Genomic DNA, 19,553 nt, shown 5'->3' with positions numbered 1-19,553 from the left:
ATTCTAATATTTAATTAAACGTCAAAATATAAAAAAGCTGACTGATGATGTGATATCACATCTCGATTTATCTACCAACATATGCAACGCGCATGTCCACAATAAATTATTTTGTTTAGGAATTGGCTGTTATCGACACATGCAGACACATCATGAATCTGTAGTCTACAGCAGCATCTGCTTTTAATTGCATTTAGAATAGCTTATCGCGTTTGTGTTATAGCACATATCACATATTTAAGTTCGAAAGACTTGATATTTCTAGTTAAATATCTATGTTTAAGCCCGCGCTTTTATTTTTAGCGATTTCTTTCCGCGTATACAATTTTAAATATGCGAACAGCATCTAGGCTATGTTAATTTCAACGAATATCATATTGCATTAGGCCTATTAAAAATTATTTTCAAAATGTAGTTTAGGTTACGCAAGAGTTTAGTGATTAAAAACAGAAAATCAAACGGTCAAACCGCTATCAGTCATCTCATGCATTATAAAGCATCAGTCTGGCATCAGACGGACTGCGTTATTACGGCTCAAGGAGAAAAGCGTCGTGCCACCGAACGCACGCGGGCGGTACCTGTTCCCTCTCCGCGGCCCGTGCGTCCATGTCCCCCTCTCTCTCTTTCTGTTAAAAGGTTCGTTACGGACGCGTGTGATCGCTCCCATTCAGATTAAGTGTGTGTTTTTACTCCGCAGCCTGCACCGACCCGGAAGAGCTCGCGCTTGGTGTACAGTAAGTACGGTAAGTGTGTGTGTTTGTGTGTGTGTGTGTGTGTGTGTGTGCGCGCGAGAGAGAGAAAGAGAGAGAGTGTGTGTAGGCTAGAAGAAAAAAGGGGGTTAGTTTTTTTTCTCTCCTGCTGTAAATGCCATCGGCACTTCCATCTGTGTGTCACTTCACATCTGAAGCCCATCAGAAAAAAAAAACGCCTGACCACGCGTCCACCACAATTCCGCAGGTCAGTAAATATTCGGATTTATATTTCCCGTCGATTATTTGAACTAATTCTAGCTCTTTTACAATTAGCCTAGCTCCCAAAAACTGTCGAATAGCCTATATTGATTTGCTTCCATAGCGTTGTGCATGCCAGCTCTTCTGATGCTTTGTCCCTCCATTTCATGTTTTTGGTGCAGATACATATTTGGTTTTGCGGTTGTCTCTGTTCAATATATATTTTTCATCGACACTCATGCATGTTTTTGTTCAGTATGAGGGTGGTACAGTCATTTAACAAATTTCAGACGTGTAGATGACAACTCTCATGAGCTTATTCATTTCACCCGACACAAATAGGCTATGCGTTTCACCAGCACCCACGTCCACTTTCCGACAATTGGGGTAGGATTTTTATGGACGCCCTTGTATTTTAAGAGTCATTTTCCCGCCTGCCGTCCTCTAGATGAAGGATTTTAATGATCTATTACCACCTGAGTGTGAGCAAGTATGCTTCCCTTAACCCGTGAAATTGATCTGATTAGCCCCGCAATGGGTCATAAAGAGAAGTGGATTTGCTGAAACTGCGCTTCCAGTGTGTGTGTGTGTGTGTGTGTGTGTGTGTGTGTGTGTGTGTGTGTAGAGAGAGAGAGGGAGAGAGAGAGAGAGGATGCATCTGTGTTGCTGGTTTGAAGAGCATTGAAAACAGAAAGAAGAGGACGCGACATTAAGGCACATCATAGGCCGTCTTTCATGGGCGCAAGCTCGTTTGGTTGCATGTAGAAGAGCAGCAGCTTCCATTGATTTGGAGCTGAATGCGCGTAAAACAGCTGTTTCTCCCTGATAGCACGAGACCGGCCACTCCATTCAGCTGCACAGTGAAATGATCTGAAACCATGTCCTCAAATCAGCACTCGACCGAATGCAATAGATGCACTTTTTGTCTGAACGACAATATTCTTGCGATGCGCCGCCTTTGTTTATGAAGTTGTTACATGCGACATCCCAAAAAGAGCACCAGTGGAGATCAAATAAATACATTAGGCCTACAGCATGCCGAACACAGGGTGATATTATACGAGCAGACGGATTTATATTTCGAAGGCTAATATATCGGAGATGGATTAACGAGAACGAATAACCAACGGAGAGTAGCCTAAATAACGAATATTTTTGGAAGTGAATTGTTTGGCCTGTTGCAGATGTTTCAAGCTCTGCTATCATCATAGGCTCCGAATGAAAACCTTTAGTCTTTAGATGTCTGTCTTTCGAGCGATGAGTTATTAAAAACAAAACCTGCACTCGAGGCTCCAGCGTTTTTCCCCCTGCCATTTTATTTTGTCAGTTGTTCTTAGAAATTAGTCAAACTCTCATTATGACGCAACTATCAGAATTTCACGTCCTCGACTGGGTTCTAAGAATTTGCTGTATAACCTACATAGGACAAGATCACACAGCATACGAATTCAGAAAGAAAGTTCGTTCTTGAAAAGACGAAGTTCATGAATTATAATCCGCCCAAGTCTGTCTTAATGTTCCGAGTTACCCTTTATCCGTTGTTGTTGTTATTATTATGATTATTATTTATCTTAATTGTAATTTTTTTTCATAATAATTGTTTTATAACATTAGCCTACTGGTATTACAATACATACCAACACAATTTTGTTTCTCCAAATTGCGTTTTATAGTTAAGCTCCTTTGTGATTTTCCACAGCTTGTAACTGAGAGGAGAAACGTTTTGTTGCTTAAAAATAAATGTGACGAACAAGCTTTCAAATGCGTGAATATTGCAAGTGTAGCGCTCATGTTTCGTTATTGACCCCCCTCCCCTGTCTTTATCGTTCGGTAGCTGGGGTGAAGTGTGTGTCCTCTGGTTCACCCCGCTCTGTTTGGACAGCTTTACCTGGGCAGTCTATGGCGACCCTTTCATCAAATCTCCTCACATTTTCAACTGGTCACAGACGTCATGGAGGCTTGCATTTAAAATATTATTCATCATTCATATAGGCCTATATATATATATATATATATATATGCATGTGTATAATGTGTGTGTGTGTATAGTCATATATGAGAAATGAGAAAATCAGTCAAGCTGAAGATAACAATCGCACTCACCTCCACTATCAACCAAAAATGAAAGCGGGTGAGAACGCAGTGTTGTTTTGATTGATTATTATATAATTAAATTGTATATATTACAAAAAAACACGATAACAACAAGAGTGCTGCTACTACAAACACTAACAATAAAAGCAAGTTTGCTTTTATACTAATGTCATATTATTATTGTGCAGCATGTTGTTTTTGATGGCCATACTGTCATGACCAGCTTTCTAATTTTATCATCTACCCCCCCGTTCGAAAACACACTTCGCCAAAATTATTACAAAAGCTTTTATGCGTTTATAAATGGTGCTCGATAAAAACAAAGCGTTCTTATCAGCGCACATCTGCTAACCCTTGTTATAGGATAGACTAAAATAAAACGGCCGGGTCTTAAGTTCTCACCCACAGTGAAAAGTGTGATGCCTCCTGATTTTAATCTGCCTTGCCTGACATAATCATTCACAAATTATCTACCCAATCTTCAACCTGACCCAGTATCGCTGTCTACCACCGATTTACTATGCCGTCAATGAATCAGCTTGCTGGCCCGAGCTAAAATAGACTGGGTCTGATTTAAAATCATCCCACCCTTCATTATATATAGCCATAGTGTGTATATATATATATATATATATATATATATATATAGGCTATGTGTGTGTGTGTGTGTGTGTGTGTGTGTGTGTTTCACATCTTTCTATTTATCTAGGCCTATATGATTATATAGCCTATACTATGCCTATATATAGGCTATAGCCTATGTATCGAATTATTTATTCCTATTATTATTATTTTTTTTCTTTCTTTTTTCCTTGTGTTACACATTACAGCTGTAGGATTGTAGTACATATTTTGTTTTGACAGCCCGAAGTGTGATACATTACAACATTTTCTTGTGAGGGCGCCTCAAATACTTCCCAAACTCCGTCTGTAGTGTTCGGAACGGCTTTCATCCATGTCCCGCGCACTAAGCTTAAGACATTCAGTCAAGAAACAAAACACATAATCAGGATTTCACTTTTACCGTCGCGCGTTGTCTTCGAGTACCTCTAATGTACGCTCGCGCGCGGGATAATAGCTCGCGCGGATCATTACACGCGTCCGCTGACAGCTCGACAATGACAGTGAGCCAGTGCAACACTTTCCATCCAACTTCGGTCTTTACTAGCGAAAGAAGAGGCTTTCCTCTTCGTACGGGAGGGAGAGAAAATACACGTCCTGAATCAGCATTTTCAACCATTTCTCTTCTAATAGCCTATGTTGAGTTTTTTTTTAAGATGAGGGAAGCTACGTCGCACGAATTGAAATTATGGTTATTGGTATAGCCTGTTTATTAGCCTATATACGTATTTTTCGTTTGAAATCACATTCTTTGAGTTGCAGGGGAATTTATCGTTTTCTGGACACCTTGCTATCGCGAGATGAAAATAATCAGAGCACACATTTTACCTCCAATGCGTAGAGTCTATATTTCCTGCCTGTTTACTGACGTCACGTCCAGTAGCGTCGACAGGGCTGGCCATCATCTGCGCATTTCAGACCATCAAACGAGCAGCCCAATTATATTTAGTCAATCTGTGGGGACGGGACGGCCAACCCGGAGCATTACAGACAAAATATCACCCTAAGGGCCAAGCCCCCTTATTACAGTGCAATAATAGCGAATAATCTACCTGACACTGCTCCCTAATATGGCAATAAATAGGCTACGTTCCCCATTGCATATCAAGGTTACAGTTTTAACCGCGCATATACTAAAACTGTAATTTATTTGCATCGCAATATGTAATGGCTCCTTAAATGAATTATGATGTTGATGTCCTTCACGGAGTAGCCTAAAGAACACAGACTTCAGCAGCCGGGGAAAGCCCGTGTTTTAAAGTGCGGGAAGAGAGAAAGGACTATGTCGCAGTCAGGGTTTAAGAGCCTCTTTTGAACATTCATAGGGAACCATTAGACAAACGTGCTTGTCACCGCGAGAGGACGCACTGTCACAATTTAAAAGAGAATACACTCCACACAAGCTGATAGCACACAGACACACAGACACACACACACACACACACACACACTCACACAGTCGTGTTGACCATAGAACAACGATGGTTCCCGTTAGGGCATATTGATAGTTCCGTATTTATATGTTTATTTATATTATATGCAGCTAATAAATACTTCCCAAAAAATCTAAGAAATAATTTTTGGAGATTGAGAAGACACATTTATGTTTCTATTTCATACCCTGGCATGGTCCTGATTTAAATGTTTTACTTTTACCCTAGGAATATATATGTATATATATATATATAGGCTATAAATAGTCTATTACGTGCAGTACACTTTTGGTTGCAATACCCTTCAGATACTAATATGGATTATTTGGGTGCAAATGTGTGCTTGAGAGAATTGCTACTTTATTTATGAACCAATTTTTATTTATGTTTTTTTTTTAAACCAAGCCTTAATATTTCAATAGTAGCCTGCTTGTGTTTTTATAAATATTGTGTACACGTTAAGACGGTCCACTAAAAAAAACAAAAAAAAAAAAAAACACCATTCTGTACGTATATGAATGGGAAGCAGAATTGGGCGCAGCTCCTGGTCATCTTTCCCTGGCCCACTTTATTCAATTAGTCCAGGCTGTTGGGCCCCGCCCCTGCTGATGACACCACAGACCCTCCTTAAGTTGCGTCGCGCCACAGCTGTCTGCGAGCATTGAGCTGACTGGCGCCATCCTGAAAGAATGCCTTCACTGTAAAAAAAACACAGAGAGAGCAGTGCATTCAGAGACAGAGGGAGTGAGCACTAGAGAGAGAGAGAGAGAGAGAGAGAGGGAGGGATGGACATAGAGTAAGAGGGAAGAGGGTTACTACTGCGCATAAACACAGATTTGATCAAACTTGTGTTCACTCATAAGGCAGAAAACTTATTCAGATCGACCCGGCTCGGCCTGAAAGCGTCAAGCTCACTTGTTGAGTATACGCAGCGCAATTGAAATACTTGGCGGAACTTGACGCGCGCGTTTGGATGCGTACGCGGACTTATGACCAACAATAGTAGCATAAATCCATTTGACTTTCAGAAGTTAACGCGCGTTTATTGAATACGGATCCAGTTTTATACAAGCTTCTGACAATTTGCCAATGACAGAAAGAACACAAGCGAGCGGACGGACTTTGTAAAAAAAAAAAAAAAAAAACAAATTGTCTTGTTCAATTTCAGGTGATCGGAAGTTCAAAATATTCGAACCAGTGGATTAAACAAAGGAGGAGTTTGGACTTTTTTTGAACTCTCGTGTTGTGTGTATCGGTGATTGTATGAACGTTTGCTGAGAAAAAAGAGAGAAAACGATGGAAGTAAGTCCGGAGCAACCCCGATGGATGACCCATCATCACCCGGTCATTAACGGCCAGCATCCCGAGTCACACCACCCGGGACTGGGACACTCCTACATGGACCCGTCGCAGTATCAACTTGCGGAAGAAGCGGAGAGTATATTGTTTAATATCGACGGACAGAGCAGCCACCCGTACTACGGGAACTCGGTTCGGGCCGTGCAGAGGTACCCACCGCCACCTCACAGTAAGTAGACGAAACCAGTCCTAATTCTATAACCAGTTAGGCTATTTTACATTTCTTCATCTATGTTCTAACTGAATGAATAACATGTACCAGGAAAGGAACTATTTTTATGATTGTAGAAAAAATGCAGTATATGTGTGGCTTACCTGAAATGGTGTGTCACTGGTTTCACATCTTTCTAGTATTCTAGTTATTTAACTTTTTAGGTCATACAACAATACTAGGCTAGATAATGCAATGTGTTCCTTTCATTTTAGAAAGCCTTTAATTTAATTCAAGTGTGATAAAAAATGTTATTCGAAAACACGATTGGTATAAATATGTTACGGTGGAAATATTTATATTCGCACTAGCTGGGGATTTAATTGAATGATTTTTTTAGGAGTCTCTAACTTACGAAGCGCATTTTTCCCCTGATATGTGCACTTGAATTTTTAGTGCGGAAGAAAAATTGCTTTATTTTATTGACACGACTTCCTGAGCGGAATAGGGCAAAAGCGTGATCTCGTTTGAATCGCCCCAAACACATCAAAATCCTCAGTAGATACTGGGTGGGTGAGTTATCGAAACTCGCGAGTGCTGTTAATTGGGACCCTTTGCGCCATCGAAAGCCTCTCAGAGTAATGTAGGCCTTTACGTGCAGTTTCACAGTGTTACTCATTAAGAAGTTGCACTAGTTCTTTTATGCAACACAAGGGTTTCGGCGCCCGTAAAAATAGATATCAATCAAAACGTAGCCTGCTTGTTGTAAAAATAGGCTATTTATCTTCACCATCTTTTTTTGTGTATGCATAGCATACATATATATAATGGTTCTGATGTTATTTCGTGGCCCCATCTCGTCCTGTCCTAACAGCAGGCTTGTCTTTTGTTTCCGCAGGTAGTCAGGTGTGTCGCCCACCGTTGCTGCCCGGCTCTCTTTCTTGGCTCGATGGAAGTAAACCTATCGGCTCTCACCACAGTACCTCCCCTTGGAACCTCGGGCCTTTCCCCAAAACTTCCATACACCACAGTTCCCCTGGGCCTCTGTCCGTCTACCCTCCAGCCTCTTCCTCCTCGCTGTCCGCTGGCCACCCGAGCCCACACCTCTTCACCTTTCCCCCCACTCCACCCAAAGATGTGTCCCCTGACCCCTCAATTTCCACGTCAGGCTCGGGCTCATCCATACGACATGAGGACAAAGAGTGCATTAAGTACCCGGTGTCTCTGGAAAGCATGAAGCTGGATTCGGCTCATAGTCGGAGCATGGCCTCTATCGGAGCGGGCGCGTCCTCCGCGCACCATCCCATCGCCGCTTACCCTTCCTATGTGTCCGATTACGGGCCGGGGCTCTTCCCACCAAGTAGCCTGATAGGTGGGTCCTCTTCTAGTTATGGTTCCAAAACGAGACCAAAAACAAGGTCCTGTTCAGGTAGGCGTGCGCTTTACTACCCTTTGATTTTTTACTAACATAATTATAGTCAGATCATTCAACAGTTGGGCTCTATTATTGTGCACTTGCCATTCTTTTCGTTTTCCACAAAAACAGCCTCCCAGGTTATCCAATTCCCAGACTATTGATTTGGTTCAGCTCTTTTTTTTTTTGGTCTGTGCCAAGGCTTGGCTATCGAATTTGGGCACGGTCCACATCCCCTGTTCAAAGAATGACTCCACTTCTTAAATCTGACGTGATTCATGATGTTACACCGAGATAAGGCTATAAAACACATAGGCATAAAGGCATATATTTTAAAAATATATAATGATAATAAATAAATCATTTTTTTTAATTTGAGCTAGTTTATAATCCTGTTCGCTTGATTAATTTAAGATGCCATAATCTCATCTTTTTTTGTTTTGTTGTGGTATCATTTTAAAATAATCAAGGCGCGATAGACGTTATCTTTTATAGAAATTAAAGATTTATTAACACGTCTGCTGACTTACAGAATTTCATTATATTATATCTAATGTCGTTTAGCTACAAAGCGGAATTAGCCTCCCTGATTTATTAAACGTCGCTCAGCATATGCAGATGAGCCCTACACGTTTAAAGCGGAGCGCGAGGGTTTTCCGGATGTAGATGTGTGTGTGTGTGTGTGTGTGTGTGTGTGTGTTTTCTCTCTCATCTCTTGCTCCTCTTGTGCCTCGCAGTGCACGGCCCCATCTCTCTCGCGTTTATATGTTTAAGCTAATCCAATTATTTTCAGACTGCTGCACGCGACAGTTGCATTGTTTACTTTGCGCAGAAACTTTGATAGAGTCCGGATGCGCCGCGGATCGCTCGGAATAACGAATGAGCTGGCGCAATGCGCGGCCGACATGCACAGACAGTGTTATCCAAACACACAGAGAAAATCATTTCAAAAGGTCAACCAGCTTTTTGAATGCGATTAGCACAGACCATTTTTTGAAATCAGTCTATTCATAGCGACATGTTTTATGACAATATCTATTCACCTCATTTAGGCCTATAATTTAATTTTTGTGTCAAGTTTTAGATAGCCTACATGTTATTGATGACATTTAAATTGGTTGCTGTTTTATTATATATTGGTAGGCCTACATTGAATATTTTGCACAGCATATAGGCTAATAATTCCTCTAAAGGTCTAGTTTTGTTTTTGAAACTAAACATGAAGGCGATAAGCTCCGTTATTGCGTGCGTCTCTATCTGTGGTAATGTGCTCGCGAGCTTTTGTGGGTTTGGGGCAGTTTGCAAAAGAGTTTTGCGCCACAAATGAGGGCAGAAATGCTGCTGGGTAAGGGGGTGGGGGGTGTTGGGGTTGGGGGCTGCACGACGAGGTTGTTTTTCGTTTCAGCGGAGCGACCGGAGGCGTGGGTCACTGAACATGTGAGGCGCGCGCCCTTTACCTGTCAGTCAAACGGAAAGAATGCCAATCAAACGCTACTGTGTTTTAATTACGTAAAGAGAGCAGGTTACACAATGAGTTAATTAGACCGACGCTTTCACTTACTGTTACCCAATCCATTTAACACGATTTCAGCCATAACGCCTAAAATCAAATGTAACATATCAGAATAATTATTTCAAGGTGATTGTATATAGCGATTTATTTTCATTTGCATTATTATTATTTGCACAGTGCAGTCACGTGGTTTAGAAACCGGGAGGTTGTTTCTGTGGAAATTGAGTCTTTATTCATCTATATTATAGTTGCGATTCCCTCTTCTAATGAATGATGCAGTATTTCCAACGCATCGTTGTTTAGAGCATGAAACGTTTGATAAACCCTCTGAAGAACACATTTTCACAGCATTGCCTACTTAGAACCGCTAAGTTATTTGTAGATCTTATCAGATGATGTCATATTTGACAATTGAGAAGTTAAGCTCAGTGATGTCATATTAGACAATGTTTTTTTGTTGTTGTTTGGTAATGCATTAATAATAGTAACAACAACAATAATAATAATAACAATAACAACCATTTGTTATTAATGCATTCCATAATCATTTTTTTTATCCATGCGAATTTTTAGAATGTGTACGCCCTTTCATAAGTATTGAATTATTAGTAATTGCTATGTGTGCATACTTGTATAATATTAATACAATTATTAGTCATTATTTTTGTGTGTAAAATGTTGATATTTAATATTGTGTTTTGTTTTAATAAATCAAAGCGACTGCGCCACTGGTGTGCTCACCAATGGCCTAAGATTGTGTAGTTGTGATTGTGCATGGAAGTGTGTTTCAGTGGTTCTAAAAAATCAGTTGTGCATGCGTGTGTGTGTCTCTGTTGGCAGAGGGTAGAGAATGTGTTAACTGCGGGGCCACCTCGACTCCTCTGTGGCGGAGGGATGGCACCGGTCACTATTTGTGTAACGCCTGCGGACTATACCACAAGATGAACGGACAGAACCGACCCCTCATCAAGCCCAAGCGGAGGCTGGTATGTTGCTCTATAGCACTGTATTAATGACACTTCTGTCTTTCTCTTTCTCTACCCAGGAAGAAGTGTTAGCTGCAAGAAATTGACTCGCCAAGCGCAGGTCTCGTTTTTTTTAGATTAAGCAATAGCAGTTATTATTATTATTATTATTAGCAATAATTTTTAAGTTATTTTTTTTCTGTTTCAATTTTTATTTATTTATTATTTATTTATTTTGATTTATTTTCCCCCGCTCGAACACACAAATCCCCGGTTAAATTTATTTCATCGCAAATATTGCTGACACCGTGTCTACACGTCAGCATAACGAAATTCGTCACGGAGAGACTTCAAAGTGTTGTGAAACGAGCGCTCATCTCAAACGAGTATACGCGTGGGAGGCGATCAGCTCGAACAGGTCAAATATGTCTGCAGAAATTAGGTTCAATTCTGACAATGCGCAAATTCATCAGGGACACTGTTTCACAGGGATTTAATAAACGAGAGAGAGAGAGAGGGGGGAACACTGTGTTTTCAATGGCCTACTCCGGCTTTGGATAGAGTCGAAGCTCTTGAGGCGCAGAGAAATAGTCCGAGCGCTGCTATTTTGGCATTGGCCTTCTCTCTCCCTCTCTAATGTGAAAAGCCGACTTCCCAGGAAAAGACTGGCGGATATCTGAGCGCAGCTGATAAAACTCCTCGAACAACAGCGCTCGCTCCCGCAGTCTAAACATACGGGCGAGAACGCGCAGACAGGAGTCATGACTTCAGATTGATCTTCACTGAGCCAAAAAAAAAAAAAAAAATACTCTACAAATAATACTATGAAGAAGAATTCAACAGGAATAAAGAATTGACGGACAAATGTTCCCTAATTTGAATTTAATTCATTTGGCTATACAATTTAGCTTTCTTTTTTATTGCACAAACGAAAAACAAACAATAAAAAGACATCTATTATGACGCTTCGTCAATCAATTGAATTCAACGACGCATTAATGGATAATTTGCCAATATTAAATCTAAACGCCGCATGATTTTTTTCTTTAGTCCGTTTTTAAAACATGTTGCTGATCCCTACATATTCATTGCATTTATTTTGAATTTTCCTTTCCCCCTATTGTTTTTTGTTTGTTTGTTTTACTTATGATAATTGATTATGTCAGTAACTGCTTATAATTAATAATTCTAACTGCTTTTAATCAATGCATGTTAATTTAGAGCAAGCTATTTCAGTGCAGCATATTGATGTGAATAAAGATGGCTAATATCTAACTTGAAGGTTGATGTTTAAACGTGGATCCATTTCATGCAGAGCCGCTGTTTCTCCATCATTTAACGGGAAAATGTCATCAGCTTTTAATGGGCACTATTTAAACCAGCGCTTTCATGTCCTCTGTAAATATTTAGGTTTGAGAGGGCATGTGTGCAAGGCACTATTTTTACCCGAGAGTTTAAGGCACCAGTGTTATGGAGATCCTCTTTTCCTCTCACATAGTTCTGCATCGCTTAAAAAACATTTGCAAGCTCAGGAAACAGGAGGGTTGGGGGCCATTAGCACTGTAGGAATGTAATCATCATCTTTGCTTATTATATTATGAGGGTAATAACTGTGATTCTTTCTCTTTCTGTGTGTCCATCAGTCGGCTGCCAGACGAGCAGGGACCTCATGCGCAAACTGTCAAACGACCACGACGACACTGTGGCGGAGAAATGCCAACGGCGATCCCGTCTGCAATGCCTGCGGCCTCTATTACAAATTACACAATGTAAGCTCCATAGCTGTCTTACACTTATCTAGTAAGATATTTTCTATCTTCTTTTTGCATGATGGCACCTTTCATGTCATGCCATTTCTTTCTTTCCGTCTTTCTTTCTTTCTTTCTTTCTTTCTTTCTTTCTTTCTTTCTTTCTTTCTTTCTTTCTTTCTTTCTTTCTTTCTTTCTTTCTTTCTTTCTTTCTTTCTTTCTTTCTTTCTTTCACAACATTCACAACATTGTGAGAAGTGAATCAAACTACTCAAAAATCACTACAAATTTATATTAACGGACCATTATAATAATCGATCACACCCAAGGTGTGTTTTTTTCCCAAGGTTTGATTGGCCCACTGTAAAAATGTATTTTCATGTTTTTGCATTGCTTTAACTCATAACTTTAAGTTAGTCAAGATTCAACTAATTTTTTTTGAGTCAGTTTAACGTAATTTAAGTTTTAAGTTGATAGTACTTAAAAATTTAAGTTAGAAACGTTTTTTTTGTTGTTTTTTTTTTAAGTGGTGATTTTCGATCCCTGGGGACAACTTAACCCATTCTAAAACGTTTTTTTTTTATTATTATTATTGAATTTCCCAAAGGTCGCAAGACGTTCGGGTCAATTACCCACTGAGATTTGTTTTGTACTTCCTCATATTATTTATTTTTATTTCTATTATGTTGAAGCTAAACTGCTAGTACTGATGTACTATTGAATTACGCATCAGTTGGTGGTATTTCTATGTTAAACATATGCCGGGGAACATTTTCATTCTACCTAATCAGCTCTGGTATCCTGTATCATCACACTTTGAGGCCCCCGCGGTCCTGTTACACTCATCTACTAGTCACGCAAGCTTTTAAATCATTTTGCCATGTTGGTTTTGACTGTTTTGTAAGAATTCGAGAGAGAGAAAAAATAGTCTGAACGTGACCTGGGTTATCAGAGATACAAATAACACATATTATCGTTTGAAACAAGAGTTTGGATAATTGGAAAATTAGTTTTTAGTCCGTTAAGGTCGGCCTACTTTGAATCAAATTCCAAATTTTGCATGCTAAATTAAGCTCTCTCCAGAGTTCGCATGTTTGCATTATCACTACCACTCCCATATCTCATTAAGCCGACAGGGATTTGTCATAACTGATTTGTTATTGTATTTGTATGTATGTCTGTCAGTTTGGGGTTAGACTTCTGACCCATTTCTTATTCAGTTCTTTTTTGTATGTGGTTATTTTAAGCCCAAAAAAAGTTTAACTGAACAACAAGAGTGTTTCTAATAGCCGACAAGCATGTGTTTTCTCTGATGCCCAATGGAGATGTTTCAAATGAACAGTTTCGCTTTGGGGTGTGAGTTCACACACAAACACAAACACACACTGGCACTCACATTTACACTAGTGGTTGGCCAATATGGGATTTCCGATAACAGGCGTCAGTGCAGATCTGTAGGGCACAGCGTGGCAAAAATTTTTGTAGATATATATTTTTTTAATATAGTTAGCAAATGAGCGCATTTTTACAAATTTCGAAATTTCTGAAAATAATGATTCGATTCAACACTACTAAAAAAGTTGCTGGCTTACATTTCTTTTAAGTACAATCAACTTGAATGTTTGTCATTTCAACTTAAATTACATTAAACTGACTTGTATAACGTATAACTAAAGTTGAATGTTGCTTAACTTGTTTTGATGTGTTAAAGCCATGTGAAAACATGTTGTCATAACATATTGATCATAACTTTTTCAACATTTACTTAAAATGTATACTCACATTCATTGTCTTTCATAAATCAAAATGGTGAAATAACAGTAGAAAGCTCAATCAAACGCATTAACATCCATAAACAAGTACTTCTTAGTATCACTTACTAGCTCTTGCGCAAAGCATGCAGAGTGTTTTAAGACAGAGACAGACAGAGAGAGAGAAAGAAACAGTCCAATTATGGGGTGAAAGAAGCAGGCTTTGGCAGACGGACGTGGCAGTGCTACTGTGCTTGAACCCGGCTGGCCAGAGTCTGGGGTTTCTCTCTTTGGCAAGACTGGCACCGGCCATGCCTGGCTTCAGGGAACCAGAAGCTAAATCCAGCCTAGTCCTATGACCTGACATACACACTTGTATACAGACACGCTCACTCGAACAAAGAAACCAATATATCTGTCTTATAATGAAACTCTATTACATACCATCAGAACATGCTTGGACTCAATAAAGCATTAAAGAGTCTCACTATGAGTGTGTAAAGTGACCCTCATTGTTTGATCAAATCCCAATACCAGAAACCACAACTTAAAGAGCTTTCAACTTGCTCGTAAGAAGAAGAAATTGTAAATGAGATCTGTTTAATATCTCAATTGTTTCTCCAAGACAGCAATTACAGAGATTAGATGGAGCGAGCTCCATTTTTTGCTTAAAGGGATAAGTCACCCAAAAAATGAATTTACTCGTTCCAAACCTCACTCGAACAAAGACAGACTTTCTTCTGTGGACCACAAATGAAAGAATGTTTCACTGTAAAAAAAATTTCAAGATTTGTTATCACAACATATGAAGAGTTCAGATGCAAAAGCCTCTAAGTGCCATTTGAAATTTTCTTCTAGAATGACCATTTTTAACAAGCTTGTGCATTTAAGTTCAGTAATTTCACTTAAATGACAATTAATAGGTAATCTTCATTGCCATTTAAGTGAAATTACTGAACTTAAATATACAAGCTTGTTAAAAATGATAATTTTAGAAGAAAAATTTCAAATGACACTTAGAGGCTTTTGCAACTGAACTCTTCATACTTTCTTTTGTCAAATCAACTTAATAATAATTTATTTAGTTGAGATAACTTATTATTTTGAGTTTATTGATTATTTTGAACTCACTTTTTCCAGTTCAATCAACTTAAAATTTGAAGGCAACCAGGTTACTTACTTTTTTAAGTCAAACCAACAATATTTTTTTACACTGTGGTAATCACATTTTTTCTTTTGTCAAATCAACTTAAATAATTTATTTAGTTCAGATAACATATCATTTTGAGTTTCTGATGATTAAATCATCCTCCTCGCTTTTTCCAGTTCAATGAACTTAAAATTTTAAGGCAACGAGGTTACTTACTTTATTAAGTTAGAAACAACATTAGACTCGTATGTACATTCAAAAATCTGAAATTTCATTATGAACATTATAATCTGAGCTGTCCACATTAATTTGACCATATCAACAACCGCCTCCTTGGTGTCTATTTTTATTTCTCATTGGGAATTTTTAGGAGAAACATCTGAGATGAAGTTAATACCTAAAGGAAACATAGCTGGATTTAGGTCTTCTAAAATATGAAGGACTGATCTGTTCAGTGTGTTCAATCAAAATAACGTCTTTTGTAACCGTGGCCATTACTAAAAGTCTGCCGTGTCTCTCTCCTCGCAGATCAACCGACCGCTCACAATGAAGAAGGAGGGCATCCAGACCCGGAACAGGAAGATGTCCAGCAAGTCCAAGAAGAGCAAAAAGTCCCATGATAGCATGGATGATTTCTCCAAAAGCTTAATGGAAAAGAACAGTTCCTTCAGCCCGGCCGCCCTGTCGCGTCACATGAGCTCGTTCCCTCCCTTCTCGCACTCCGGCCACATGTTGACCACGCCCACCCCCATGCACCCCTCTTCCAGCTTGCCCTTCGCCCCCCACCACCCCTCCAGTATGGTGACGGCGATGGGCTAGAGCACCCCGCTACCTCCGACCGCCCAATCTCCCGACGGTGGACGTCTCAAAGCACCGTTAACCTTGAAGCCTGTCACCCGCCGCAACCCTCCGACCTTGAACCAGCTCTCTAACGTGCACCCCCCTTCCCCGCTTAAAACGGTAACCCCCCCCACCCCAACCCCGCATTATGAGGGAGAGACAGTGAGAGTGAAAGAGAAAAGACAATGACTTTCTTCATCGCCCCTCCAATCAACCTTCATTTGTGTACAAATGCCATCTTTCCTGTGGGCATCAAGGCACAGCCATTACAAGACTTTAAACTAAGCTTCTCTAATTCCCCAAACCTGCTCCTTTTCTTCTTCTACGCATCTCCTATTCTTCGCCCCCACTTCCCCTCCCAGTGAGACACGAGGAATCGAGCTGTGAATGACAACAGGAGATGAACTCTGCATATATTTGTAAAAAAAAAAATGTCTGAAATACGTTTAATGAAGACTTTTTAAAGGACAAAATGAGAAAAAGGCGAGGACAGGAAATGCCCGTGGGCAGCTAATGATGAGAAGGGTACGACTTAAACCTGGAAGATGGAACGGCGCGGCGACGTGGCCCGCGATTTCTATCCGAATGATGAAAAAAGTAGGAGATGAGACGTAGGGAGAAGAAAAGTAGAAAGGAAAATGGTGTGTAATGCATTAAAACTTGTAGTCAGGTCTGTTTCACAGACTTTCAGCTACTATTCTGGATGTGTTATAGGTCTTGGGCAATTGGTTTGTGTTCACACACACACACACACACGCACGCACACACACACATATACACACATGAAAGACTTCTTTGGGCCCAGGTTATATGCATTGTGAAAAAAAGTTCCTGTATTTGTTATTTGTATGTATAATTCAGAGTACCAAAAATACGAAAGAAACAAAGATGTAGAATTATTTCTTTATGTAATGCAGACTGAATGGTTGTACAAATTTAATAATCACTAGTGTAAAAAAAAGACTTGATTTTTGTTGCGTAATTTTTTTTTTTTTTCCCCTCTTTGAAAATAATAAACTAGTTTAATCTCTGTTGACATCACACGAGAACGCAACGGTGAACGCCTTTGTGCGTGTTCTTGCATACGACTTTGTGTGTGGATGCGAGAGTGAGCTTTTGTGAGCATGTCGATGCGTATGTGTGATATCTGACACATGGCTTTTTGCTAGCCACAAGGACACCTCTAGATTTACCCAGAATGCTGCTGGCCGCGTACCAACAGGAAGCCTAGAAATAAACAGAGATGTCGTGAGGGACTCGACACAGCCTACAGCTCTTCACGAGACCGATTTGACTTTGACATTCCACCAACACCGCTGCTAGCATGCTAGTCACATCAGAAATGCTTTCTGAACATGTCAGGACAGAGATAAGAGTGTTTGCGGTCAAGAGACTGAAATCTTTCCGTCCAATTTGGGTTGAAAATAAAATCGGTTAATGCTTCAAATCTTTATCTTGACAATAACAAATTCGATCCATGATTTATCTTGGGGGATACATAATACAATGTAATCTAAAAGCAAATTGCATGTCAAAAACAATGTAATGACTTGATCTCAAGTCAACCAGACAATTCAGTGATGATTATGGCAATTAAATCTATATTTGCAGAGAGACAAGTCATTGATCTTTAGTTTTAGAGTCACATCTTGTAACAGAACATGGTTAACAGAAGCAAAGCCTTATGGGTAGAGTAGTGTAAAAGGTACCTCAGCAGAAAACACCCTGTACACAGTAAGTCGAAGAAACTAATAAGTGTGCAAGAAGTGTTTTTATGGTGAGATGAGGCCTGAGTTGACATCTCAAGGGTCATTTTTCAATGCAATTTGGATCTTGACCAGGTTGAATGTCTCTGAACTAAAAAAAACAAAACAAGAAATACATTTAGGCTAACACCACAATTCAGAACTGTTTGGTGGGGGACACAAATCAATAAGAGACAACGCATGAACATTAAAAGTGTTCAAAAGCAGTCGTTACATGAAGCGGAAATCTTTTTTTCTTTTTTTTTTTTTCACAGCCGCCTTTGATCAGTGGTTCATTGTCGGTTTGCTGGGTCACTGCTTACAGTTCCATTGTAGCTAGCCATGGTCTTCACCCCATTAGTTTTTATGGGTCGTAGAGAAAGGACCTGCCCTAAAGGTTTTTGTTTGATTATAAAGCGTTCACTTTGTAGAAGAACTGTTAACTTAAAAAACTATATGTAATGTGAACGATACATATGTTTAATAGCGCTCTATCTTTTATAGCTTTATGTTATGCTAACCACGCTAAGTTCAAAGAAACATTCATCATTAACCAAAGCTAATTCTTATTATGCTTTTCTCAAAAAAAAATGACTGAAATATTTCATCATGGTTAAGATGTACAATCCTGCAGGCAAGTAAATGTAGAAAAACAAACATTAGTAGCCTAATACACATGGCTGATTTAAAATTAGCGTCATGCTACATTTTACATAGGGCAGTTAGGGAATACATTGTGCGATTCATTTGCATGTTACTTTTTCTTAACAGAATGAATATGGAGCTGCATACATTTTGTTTTGCTGTTGTGGTTTCCACATTTGCATACAGCCTGTACTGATGACACATTAGCATGCTAAGAAACTTTCTCTGTGAAGTCCTAAAAAGAGGAACTAACCCCAGACCACAGGGAAGCCAAGGACGCATTTACTTAGATGCACTCAAAGTAAAACAAAAACAGAAACAATCTCTTATTTGATAAAGGACGATTATTTATACATAAAAGGGCTACTTCTGTTAGCATAGTGTATTTAAAAACACTTGCGTCAGGTTCAGGTTTTGCAAATATGAACGTGTCGGAATGTCCCGTTGCCCTTTACTGCCCTTTACTGCTCATTACTGTTGTAATGGCCATAATGAGCGACATGAAAATGCAGAGAGAGAGAGAGAGAGTGAGTGAGAGTTTAACAAACGGCTTTATGCCGACTATATTAATGTGCAAGAGTGTGCGTATATGCAAATGTATGGCTCTACGAGACTGAGTGCCACGTCTGAGGCAACACTTTTTGCATGTTAAATCATCAGGTCTTATCGAAAATCATATCATAATCTCACTTTTGCTAGCTTCCGCTTTGACTACACATACCCACATGGCAGTCGCCGTGTGTTTATCATACTGGACTGACTCTAGCTGTTCTTTAGTATATCAATATTTCCTTGTATTTTTATTTCTTGCAGCTTTTTGTGCATCAACACTGTGATCTTTAACTCAAAGTCTTTATGAAATGTCAGTGATCTCGAATTTAGCTATATGCTAATTGCTAAGCAGATATTCAAACGAACGCTAAAAGACTCAAGGGTTTTTGTTGTGAATCTTCCAAAAACACATAATTTAAAGATTGTTCCATTTGTAGTAAGTGCCGTCAATTAAAGAACATGCGGCTCAAACTATTTCCCTCACGCTAGCATGCTAACTACAAGATCCCAGCAGACGAAATATCATGACACTGCAAAACTAGCAGACACAGGTTTGGGTTCTTCAGAAATGAAGCTTTTTGTGGTGACTTTGGTTTGACGCTTCTGAGTCATATGATGCAGT

At 39.5% G+C, this 19,553-nt stretch overlaps 1 protein-coding gene across 4 annotated transcripts; it reads left to right on the top strand.

The window, feature by feature from the left end:
- Window positions 1-849: 849 nt before the first annotated feature.
- On the top strand, window positions 850-17,030 carry gata3 (GATA binding protein 3). 4 transcript variants are annotated; one of them, XM_039668562.2, is made up of 6 exons: window positions 850-957; window positions 6,267-6,626; window positions 7,507-8,037; window positions 10,376-10,521; window positions 12,144-12,269; window positions 15,678-17,030. In XM_039668562.2, the coding sequence occupies exons 2-6, from the start codon at window positions 6,395-6,397 to the stop codon at window positions 15,966-15,968; spliced, it is 1,326 nt and encodes a 441-aa protein (XP_039524496.1). In that variant the 5' UTR covers window positions 850-957; window positions 6,267-6,394; the 3' UTR covers window positions 15,969-17,030. The 4 variants fall into 4 exon arrangements, with proteins under 4 accessions (XP_039524496.1, XP_039524499.1, XP_039524498.1 ...); XM_039668565.2 differs by lacking the exons at window positions 850-957; window positions 10,376-10,521 and adding an exon at window positions 10,581-10,621 and having other exon boundaries at window positions 5,751-6,626; window positions 7,507-7,980; XM_039668564.2 differs by lacking the exons at window positions 850-957; window positions 10,376-10,521 and adding an exon at window positions 10,581-10,621 and having other exon boundaries at window positions 5,751-6,626.
- The last annotated feature ends 2,523 nt before the right edge of the window (window positions 17,031-19,553 follow it).

This window comes from Pimephales promelas, chromosome 24, assembly GCF_988280905.1.
Source record: "Pimephales promelas chromosome 24, fPimPro1.hap1.1, whole genome shotgun sequence".
NCBI lineage: Eukaryota > Metazoa > Chordata > Actinopteri > Cypriniformes > Leuciscidae > Pimephales > Pimephales promelas.
This window is presented reverse-complemented; position numbering and strand designations above follow the sequence as displayed.